The 11,031-nt window shown below is 49.9% G+C and overlaps 1 protein-coding gene across 2 annotated transcripts in view; it reads right to left on the reverse strand.

The window, feature by feature from the left end:
• Positions 1 to 246: 246 nt before the first annotated feature.
• Positions 247 to 11,031, reverse strand: part of FNTB (farnesyltransferase, CAAX box, beta) — an 82,470-nt gene continuing 71,685 nt past the window's right edge. For both annotated transcript variants that reach the window (XM_008070462.1, XM_008070463.1), the window contains 3 exons: positions 4,805 to 4,916; positions 3,908 to 4,022; positions 247 to 1,668 (listed from right to left, as the gene is read on the reverse strand). In XM_008070462.1, the coding sequence (XP_008068653.1) occupies positions 1,537 to 1,668; positions 3,908 to 4,022; positions 4,805 to 4,916 (359 nt within the window). In that variant the 3' untranslated portion in view covers positions 247 to 1,536. The remainder of the gene's footprint in view (positions 1,669 to 3,907; positions 4,023 to 4,804; positions 4,917 to 11,031) is intronic.

The raw sequence follows: 11,031 nt of genomic DNA on the forward strand, positions 1-11,031 counted from the left end.
GTGGAGAGCCGGGCAGGGCCCGCTGGACACACCAGGGAGCTCGGAAGGCAATGCCCCCACTCCGTGCTGGGTCCGCGCTTCCCTAACTGGAGGGGCAGCCCAAGAGCATGGAGCTTAGTCCTTCCTCCAACATGAATGTTCTGGAACCTCACACGTGGGAGATGTGTTCCCAGGAGCACCTGCAGTGGCTCCCAACACGGGGCGTTCTGGAGGTGTCTTCTTGGTACAGAATGCAAGTGAGAGCGATAGTGGAAAATGTTATTCTTTTATTATTTCAAGGAGGTAATACATAGCCCGATACACCAAGACAGGGAATTTGAGGCAGCGAGTGACCAGTTGGTGTTGAGACCACCTCTCCCTGCTCCTGTCTGCCCACAGCCCGCAGCTGCCAACACAAAGGCTGGGTCAGCGGCATGGGCTCGCTGTCACTGCAGCAGGGGACAGATGGCCCAACGTGACACCCTGCTGGCCGAGGCAAGGCTCCACGTGGGAGGCTGCCAGGGCCCAAGCATGCCAGGCAGCACTGCTGTGGCCTCCGTCAGTTTCCAAGGCCACTGTCTCCGTGGCAGTCAGGTAACCCGGTGCGTGACTTTATTTCGGCAAGCCAAAAGTGGGTGGGATGAGAATAAATCCTGAGTCATAAATTAAGGTGAGAGACTTAGTAGTGTTAATACTCTGGGTGAGACGAGACAACACTGTCTTGGAGGAGGGCAGGCTTGGAGTCTGGTGAGAGAAAGATGGAAACCAGCAGAGTGGCCACAGGCTTGAGGACATCAGAGGGGGCTTCATGATCCATGATGGGGGTCACTGGGCTGCTGCTTCTGGCACAAGTCGGACTAGAGGGTCGTTTTCCGCTCCGTAATTGGCTTCCGGGGTCTGAGTTGCCACACCTATGGCTGAAGCAAGTCCTGCCTGGGCACTGGGCATGGCGTTGGAGAGAGGCGCAGCTTAGTTCTCCAGGGCTGGGGGGCTCTCGACTCAGGGAGACCCATCTCTTTCCACCCCAGCTCCTTGTCCGTGCAAATAAGCAGGGTGGCAGGTGAGAGGCAGGGGCACCCCCAGCACAGCCCCAAAACGGCCTTTTCCAGAGACCTCATTCTGGTAAGACCCCAAACCTTGCCACAGCATGGAGCAGACCTACTTCCAGGGCACCGTGTCTGGTGATGTCATGGTGGCGTGCAGGCGCGAGGCACAGCCATGGCTCCGGATGCCGTGATAGCCAGAGACGCCATCCATGTCTGGACGTCTGTCCAGGCTGGAGCGAGGGTGGGGAGGGGCCGCTTGCTCCCAGCATGCACCACTCCCCAGCCACACCGCCTGCCTGCGAGATTTTTGGTTTGACAGGTGTGGGAAGAATTTTTAAAACCGCGTCACTGTGTTCTCCAAACCCACAGCCACTGGTTTGGTTTTGTTTGACAAGAAAGGACAGAATCATAGCTCCATAGTGGCTAGGCTCGTGGAGCCCAGAACATACTATGTATCAATGCATAAACCTCTTCTTACTGGGCAGGGGTAAGTGGAGCCGGCCCGGGTCCTCTAGTCAGTGGAAGACTCTGCTGGCGTCTCATCCAGCAGCTCCTCGAAGCCTGGGACTGGCTTCTGCAGGAAGTACGTGGTGGCCTGGATCACCTTATCTGGCCCGATGTTGTACACGGGATGGGTGGGCTGCTGCAGAGAGAAGAAGGGGTGCCAGTGAGTCACTTTGGGGTCCCTGGAAACACCCACATGCTCTGCCTGTGAAATGTTTCTGAGAATGTAGTCAAAGGAATCATCAGGCCAGGCGCAGTGGCTCACATCTGTAATCCCAGCTCTTTGGGAGGTCAAGGTGAGAGGATTGCCTGAGCCCGGGAGTTTGAGACCAGCCTGAGCAACATGGTGAGACCTCATCTCTATAATACATAAAAAAAAAATTAGCCAGGCATGGTGGCTAATTGTCTGAGCCCAGCAGGTAGAGGCTATGGTGAGCTGTGATAGTGCTACTGCACTCCAGACTAGGTGTCAGAGTAAGACCCCAACTCCAAAAAAAAAGTTAACTAGCAGGAGAATAGAGAAATAAATTTGGGTACATTTATACAAAGAAATACCATGTGGTCATTAAAATGGATAAGCCTCAAAAATATAATGGTCAGAGAAAAAAGCAATGCACAATAGTCAGTATAGTAGGTGCAAACATGCAAAACAACTGCATATGTATTGCTTAGGGATACACTCATATGCAGGAATGGTTCAAAAACAGCCACAAGCATGATTCATGTCAAATTTGGGACAGGCGACTTGTAGGAAAGGAGGGAGGGGAGAGACTGGAAAAGGGTCACAGAAGAGGCAAACAGGGACAATGTTAAGACTTGGGACAAGGCACAGTGGCTCATGCCTGTGATCCCAGCACTTTGGGAGGCCAAGGTAGATCACTTGAGGTCAGGAGTTCAAGACCAGCCTGGGCAATATAGTGAAACCCCATCTCTAATAAAATATTTTTTTAAAAGGCCGGGTTCAGTGGCTCAGCCTATAATCCCAGCACTTTGGGAGGCCAAGGTGAGTGGATTGCCTGAGCCCGTGAGTTCGAGACCAGCCCGGGCAACTTGGCAAGACCTCATCTCTACCATAAAATAAAAAAGTAGCCAGGTATGGTAGCGCATGCTTTTAGTTCCGGCTACTTGGAAGGCTGAGGTGGAAGGATCGCCTGAGCCCAGCAGGTCGAGGCTGTGGTGGCCTTGAGAATGCCACTGTACTCCAGCCTGGGCAACAGAGTGACTCCAAATCAAAAAAAGAAAAAAAAGAATGAAGTTGAGCGTCTTTTTTTGGTTTGTTTTTGAGTTGGTGTCTCTGTCGCCTACGCTGAAATGCAGTGGCACACATGGCTCCCTGTGGTCTTGACCTCCTTGGCTCAGGCAATCCTTCTGCTTCAGCCTACTGAGTAGCTGGGACTACAGGCACACACCACCACACCTGGCTAATTTTTCTTATTTAGTGTAGAGATGCAGTCTCACTATGTTGCCCAGGCTGGTTTCAAGCTCTTGGCCTCAAGTGATTCTCTTGCCTCAGCCTCCCAAAGTGCTGGGATTTCAGATGTGAGCCACTACACTTGGGGCCTGAGCATCTTTTTATCTGTTGGTCATTTGTTTCTTCTGTTTTAAGTGTTTCCCAACTAAAAGAAATAAAGAGGGAAGGTTAAAGAGACACCATGGAAAACAAGGCAGCCGCCTACGTGGCCACAGCTAGCCATGCTGACACTGGGAGAAGAGGGGCTTTGTCAAGGTGGAACCACACACACATGCCCACGACGGTCAGCACAGCCCTGTCAACTGATGACTGTGGACAGCCTCTGCAGGATTCATGTCTCAGGCTCTCGTCTAGACTGAGAGCTGTGCCTGCTGGACTGTGCTAGGACTGGTGCAGTGTGAGCACCCCATCCTCACGGGGCTGGTGGTTTTGAGGGGAGCAGACAGACATGTTAAACACATCAGCAGCTGTGCTGTGAGCCATGAAGGGATGAGCCAGGCACCGGCAGAGCTTCGGGGTCTCGTTCTGCAGGGACAGCGTCTAGTCAAGCCCTCTGGGCGGGATGGAGTGGGCTGTACGGCCAGTGCTGGGTGGCTGCAGATGCGATCATGGGCCTACTGGGACGCCCGGCCTCAGAGGGACAAGTCTCTACAGCCTCCTTCAGAGGGAGGCAGGGCCTCAACCCTGGGACGAAGGCACAGAGCAGATGCCCCACCTGGAACCCAAGTATGCCCAGAGGTGTGTGTGTCCTGTGCAGTCCCATCCTTCCTAATGGCTGAGGACACGAGGAGCTGGGGGCTGCGTGTGTCCTGGCCCGTCTGCCAGGAGAGGCAGAGCAGTTCTGCAGCGTGTGAAGCCCATCCCTGGGGACCCCGCGAGAAGGGGAGTGAAGCCCCGCCCGCCTTACCAGAGCGTTCTCAGGCACCCCCAGGACCACATCGTGCAACATGGCTCCGCTGCCGAAGTGCTGGGCTATGGACAGGCCGCTGAGGCAGTAGCAGGTGTGATAGAAGTCCCGCGACCTGGGGGTCGGGGTGGGGGACAGGTGGATGAGCAGGTGCTTCTCCCCCCAGTGCGGCCACGCCCAGCAGAGGCCCTGGCACCCACACTTCCCACCCCGACCTCCCGTGGCTGCAGGAGGCCCAGTTCTGCCTGCATTTCTAGAAGCCGCAAACGCCCACCCTGCCCGGCGGCAGGAACTCCAGCCTTCTCATCAGTACCCAACGCCATCTGGAGGGGCTCCGGAGGCAGGGCTAGAGCTGCATGAAGATACCCGAACACCTAGACACGGACCACATTCTTGCTGATAAACTGCTAGGCTGGGCTTTCCCTGGGATGCTGAGAGCAGCAGCACGTGTTGGCCAGGGAGACGGAGGGACAGGCCTGATCGAGTCCCCTTTTCCTTTCCTTATGGCCCGCAGGGAACCTCGGGCTTGAGTTTAGCCACGTAATCTACGCTATAGTAATTGTGATGACAGTCTCCAGGGTTTAAAATTCCTATCCTGTTCTATTTAAATCCGTTTGGTTGAAGAAAAAAAAGGAGAGAAAAGCAACCAACCCAGCAATCTGTTTAGCTGTCTGGGGAGGGGTTGTAACACAGGCGGGGGGTAAGATGGCGGCCAGGGGTGCCGGGACCAGTGGCCTCAAAGGCTATCGGGGTGGCCAGTCAGGGGGCTTTCTCCCACGCAGCAGGGGCACCGAGCGGCCCACGGGGAGGGACGCCTTGGGTTTCAAGTCCGGTTCTGAGCAGGCCCGGGGTACCCTCCTCCCCTACCTGCCCCCTCCCCCAGGAGGAAGCACTCACTTTCCAGGTTTGTCCAGGAGCCCTCCAGCAGGGCACTGGCAGCACATGAGAATATACTCCTGCAGGGCCTGCTGGTGGAACATCCAGTGGCTCATGCTGAGCGCGGGGTCACCTGTGGGAGGGCGCAGGGTCAGGAGGGGCCTGGCGGGGGCTGCCAAGGACCCGTGGCCCATTGCACTGCATTGGGAACAGTCATGGGCCCCCTCTCTCCTTCCACCACCCTTGGTACCCTTGCTGTCTTCACCCCTGTCCCTGACCCGGCACGTCTCTTCTCTTGAACCTTGACAGGTGTCAGCAGGCGACAGTGCAAAGTGGCACTTGCACCTTCTCAAAGTGCACCCTGTTAACTTGGACGGTGAGCCCAAGCTCTCTGGCATTGCGGGGAACTCGTGGTCCAGTTTAGCTTTCCAGGCTGACCTCTGAAACTGTCCCCATTGTGGGCCATGACTCTTTTTCTTTTGTTTGAGTCAGAGTGCAGTGGCACATTCATAGCCACTGCAGCCTCAACCTCCTGGGCTCAGGTGATCCTCCCCGCTCAGCCTCTGGAGCAGCTGGGACTACAGGCAGGTGCCACCACGTCTGGTTATTATTATTATTTTTTTACTTTTGTAGAGATGAGGTCTCGCCATGTTGCCTAGACTGGTCTCGAACCCATGGACTCAGACAGTCCTCTCACCTCGGCCTCCCAAAGTGCTAGAATTACAGGCATGAGCCACTGTGCCTAGCCTGGGCCGTGACTCTTTACTGAGGGCTTCTGAAGACATATCTCCAGCACATCTTGTTAACCAGACTCTAATCAGTTAAGAGAACTCTTTTTTTTTTCTGAGTTGGAGTCTCACTCTGTTGCCCAGGCTGGAGTGCAGTGGCCGCTCCTGGCCACCGCAGCCTCGACCTGCTGGGCTCAGTTGTTCCTTCCACCCCAGCCTTCCAAGTAGCTGGAACCACAGGCACACCATCATGCCTGGCTCATTTTTTGACTTATTGTAGAGATGAGGTCTCACCAAGTTGCCCAGTCTGGTCTCGAACCCATGGACTCAGGCAGTCCTCTCACCTCGGCCTCCCAAAGTGCTGGAATTATAGGCGTGAGCCACCGTGCCCAGCCTCAGAAGAGAACTCTTAACAAGAATATTAAGGTCTAATTCTTATCCTACTTTTGTAAGCCTCAACTTAATTGATCTCCAAAGGGAATTCTCCAACTTTTCTCTTGGCTCAAAGAATTTTCCTAAGAACCATTACTAGTAACTGCCCTCTTACATCATATAACATGACAGCCCAAGTAAAAATTGACCATTCTGGTAGTAATACTAAGGTACTGACAAGCAACTGGACTTCCTCTCTCTGAAGTTCAATCAGTGTGGTCAAAGAAGTCAGTGAGCCACAGTTATCAAATGGGAAGGTGGGACAGATCACCAGGGGACACATGAGTTTAAAAAAAGCTACATGGAAATTGATTTTTTAAAAACTACACATATAGGGTGTGCGTTAAGTACTTGGTCAATTGTATTACTTGATACCTGAGCTAAACTATACCAATCTGTAAATGGCAATTGAAAGCTAATTTTTCTTTCTTCTAGTCTTTTTGTTTCTGAGCATTTTTCTATCTAGTTATAATTATTATAACTTTGTATCTTATGTTTTCCATTGAGACTATAGGCATAAACTTTTCTGTTCTATGACATAATCTTCATAACGATTCCTTTTTTTTCTTTTGAGTTGGAGTCTCACTCTGTAGCCCAGACTGGAGTGCAGTGGCCGCTCCCGGTCACCGCAGCCTCGACCTGCTGGGCTCCGGCGATCCTTCCGCCTCAGCCTTCCGAGTAGCTGGAACTACTAGGTGGCAGCGCGCTACCACGTCCGGCTGATTTTTTGATTTATTGTAGAGATGAGGTCTTGCCAAGTTGCCCAGGCGGGTCTCGAACCCGCGGACTCAGGCAATCCACTCACCTCAGCCTCCCAAAGCATGGGATTACAGGCTGAGTCACCGAGCCCGGCCACGATTCCTTTGAGTAGCCACACAGTAGTTCAAGTGGACATAAAGGTAACTGCATCATAAAAGGAACTGGGTCAAAAAATGTCATGTACATGAGTATATAAACTTAAATTTTTTTTTTTTTGGGTCAGTGTCCCACTCTGTCTCTCAGGCTAAAATGCAGTGGTACCATCATGGCTTGCTGCAGCCTTGACCTCCTGGGCTCAGGTGATCCTCCTGCCTCAGCCTCCCAAGCAGCTGGGCGTGTGCCATCATAACAGCTCATTTTCTATTTTTTGTAGAACTGAGGTCTCACTGTGTTGCCCAGGCTGGTCCTGAACTCCTGGGCTCAAGTGATTTCCCCACATCAACCTCCCAAAGTGCTGGGATTACAGGTGTTAGCCACCACACCTGGCCAATATAAACTTCTATGGTAAAAATTTATAAAAGTTTATAGTATCAACAATTCCTGTTTTGGAATAGCAAAGATTTTCTAAAAATTAAAATAAGAAAGTATGATAAATACAGTCTATAAAAAGAATATTTCAGCAAAATGAATTGTGGAATGTTTCAAACGGAAAATAATAATTTTTAAATTTCTTACAAAAGAGACATAGAGAAAGGGAGGGGGAGAGGCTTCCCGGGTTGAGCACTGAAGAGAGATGGGCTGGCTGGTGCTGGGGAGCCATGGACAGAAGCCACTCACCTTCAAAGCCAAGTGGCACTCAGCCCAGGGTGACGCTCACACCTAAGGAGGTGCGGGGCGCTAGCCGCCTGGGAGGAGCACATGCATCCCACCGCTTTCGGGCCATGGACTGTGTGTGCACAGGGCGCCCCCACTCACTCATGCCTTCCCTCTGTCTCTTTCCCCACCTGTAAGCTCAGCTGACTCTGCAGAAGACACACACACCGATGAGGGAACTACATCCGCCTTGTTACCTGTTCCCAAGGCTGCGGCCGGTTCCCTGCCGTTGCAAGAAACTGCACTGAACATCCTTGTCAGTATTCTCTGTGCTTAGGGTTGCCTTCCTCAGAGTGGCCAGTGGAATTTTCCAGTCAGGGGGAATACGCATTTTGAAAGCTTTTGATACACATTGATACACTGCTTTAAGAGGTTACATCACTGCCAGCAACATTTAAAATTTTACTGTACTACCTCCAACACTGGTCACTTTTTTAAAGTTCTCAGCAATTAAAATGGTAACAAGAAGGGGAACCTGGTAATTTGTTTTGATTTGCATGCCTCTGATTACTAATTAGGGTGGTTTTTTCCATGGCTTTGGTTTAATAGTCATATTTCCTTTGAGTGTGTCTGTCCTTTGTCGACAACTGAGATTCAATGGTCAATTTTAGTACCTAGCTTTTTTTTATTATATTTATCATACTGTTGATTTTTATTTTGTGATTTCTCCTTTTTTTCGAGTCAGGGTCTCATTTTGTCACCCAGGCTGGAGTGCAGTGGCACGATCACAGCTCACGTCAGCTCGACCTCCTCAGCCTCCTGATTAGCTGGGACTACAGGCATGCGCCACCCTGACCAGCTAATTTTTTGATTGACTTCTCCTTTTACAAAATATACTTAGTAGGTATGGGTTCTAGAGGCATGGGAGATGAAAATGTTCTAAACTGCATTGGGGTTGCACAACTCTATGAATAGACTAAAAGCCACTGAATTATACCGTCTAACAGGTAAGTTGTATTGTCAGACAGTTACATCACAATAAAGCTGTTATTTTTATTTTTTATTTTTTGAGTTGGAGTCTCATGCTATAATCTAGGCTGTAGTACAGTGGCACACTCATGGCTACTGTAGCCTCAACCTCCTGGGCTCAGAAGATTCTTCTGCCTCAGCCTTCTGAGTAGCTGGGACTACAGATGCGCACCACCACATCTGGCTAATTTTTTGTTTTATTGTAGAGACGAGGCCTTGCCATGTTGTCCAGGGTGGTTTCGAACCCCTGGGCTCAGGCAATCCTTTCACCTCTGCCTCCCCAAATGATAGGATTACAGGTGTGAGCCACCACATCTGGTAAAGCTTTTATTTTAAAGAGCACATTTAACTGGGCACGGTGGCTCACACCTGTAATCCAAGCACTCTGGGAGGCCGAAGTGAGAGGACTGCTTGAGCACAGGGGTTTGAGACCAGCCCGGGCAACTTGGTGAGACCTCATCTCTGCAATAAATCAAAAAATTAGCTGGGCATGGTGGTGCGCACCTGTAGTTCCAGATACTTGGAAGGCTGAGGTGGAAGAATTGCCTGAGCCCAGCAGGTTGAGGCTGCAGCAGCTGTGAACATGTCAATGTACTCCAGCCCATTTATTCAACTTTAGGAAACTGCATTAAACATCTGTCCAAAATATATACTTGTTTCATATCCTCTAATAAATAAAGACTATTACTATAAGGTAAATGTTAACCATGGCTGAAATGGGGATCTGAAAAGAAAATGCTATGTTTATTGTTAGAAAGATGACAGCCATCTCAGTGACTTCCCATACCACTGTAGTGTAAAAGCTCTAATTTCATCAACTCTGCCAGAGCTTCCTGAGCTCCTGAATGTGGATGCCAGCTTGCATCTCACGAAAGATGAAGGCATCCATGTGGTGATGGAGTGGTCTCTGCATTGAGCCAGCCTCTCAAGCCCTTTAGGCCTCTTCCTTAGATGACAGATCCCATTAGAATGGCACTTTGCATCTCAAGGGTTCCTTTTACTTAAGAAATCGAAAGTCTTCCCAAACCGTAACTGACAAGTACAGCGCCTGCAGCTCAATTTCCCAGGTGGACAAGAAACACCCAGGGTATGTCCCAAAGGACCTACAAGAAACCTGTCAAGCCAAACAGAAACTCACAGGCCTACACGCCACAAAACAAAATAACTCGCCGATTTAGCCAGCGCTTGAGATTTTTGAGCTATTAATAACAATTCATTCTACTCAAATTCTGCCATCTACACGTGGAAGGTGGCCATCAGCAGGTGCTACTTACGGACACGCCCAGTCAGGGCACAACTAGACTCCTGGGCTGCACTGTGCCGATCCTTTTTTGGTCTTTTTAGTTAGCAGTATGATCAATGCCTTTATTTTTTATGATTAAAAAAATTATTTTAAAGATTTAGGGAATAATTCAGGGTTAGGTATACAAATATTCATTGTACAGGTAAAGTTTGGGCTTCACTTTGGTTCCCACTTCACCTGGTTTGAGATCAGGTACCCTTATTGATGAAGTATGCCCCCCCACCTCCCCTGGCAGTTTCCCATACTGTCAATCCCTTTCTTGTAGTATTATGATAATTGTTCAGGGTCTGCATATGAGCAAGAACATGTGGTACTCAGTTCTTTGTTTCTGTGACAGATCACTGAGTATTACAGACTAAATCCATCCAAGTTGCTGTGAAGTTCATAATTTTGTCCTTCTTTATTGCTGCATGATATTCCATCATGTATATGTACCACTTTTTAAAATCCAGTCTACTTTCGATGGGTAGCATGGTTAGTTCCATGTTTTTGCTGTTGTGAATAGTGCTGCAATAGACCAATGCCTTTAAAAAAATGTATTTGGGCCAGGCATGCTGGCTCATACCTGTAATTCTAGTACTTTGGGAGGCTGAGGCAGGAGGATTGCTTGAGCCCAGGAGTTCAAGACCAGCCTGGGCAACATAATGAGACCTTATCTCTAAAAAAAAATCAAAAAATTAGCTGGGTGTGGTGATGCATGCCTGTAATTCCAGCTACTTGGGAGGCTGAGGCAGGAGGGTCACCTGAGCCCAGGAGACCAAGGCTGCGATAAGTCATGATCATGCCACTGCACTCTAGCCTGGGCAACAGAGTGAAGCCCCAACTAAAAAAAAACCCAAAAAACTGTACATTTACCAAATAAAAATAGTAATGCACATGGTTAAAAAAGAGCACAGTACAGTTTACAAGCAAATGTAAAATTAAGTCTCCCTCCGTCTCCTACCTGTCTTCCAAAGGTATCCAACATTAAAGGTATATGTCTACACTCCTAGGAAAAGCTGTGTATCCCAGCCAGTGTGCCCAGAGATTGCTCCAGGCCTGGCCTCTTCCACTTCCTGGTGGGTCTTGAAGAGCTTTCCATAAGCCCAATGTATTCAGCTGTTATTTGGAGAGATCATAATAATTTACTTAACCCCTAACCTTTCTATGGCATTTAGGCTATTTGCTATTAAAACTCCACTTCGCCGGGCTCGGTGGCTCAGCCTGTAATCCCGTGCCTTTGGGGAGGCTGAAGTGAGTGGATT

This window comes from Carlito syrichta, unplaced genomic scaffold, assembly GCF_000164805.1.
Source record: "Carlito syrichta isolate Samal-C Ts95f unplaced genomic scaffold, Tarsius_syrichta-2.0.1 Scaffold313438, whole genome shotgun sequence".
In the NCBI taxonomy this organism is placed as follows: domain Eukaryota; kingdom Metazoa; phylum Chordata; class Mammalia; order Primates; family Tarsiidae; genus Carlito; species Carlito syrichta.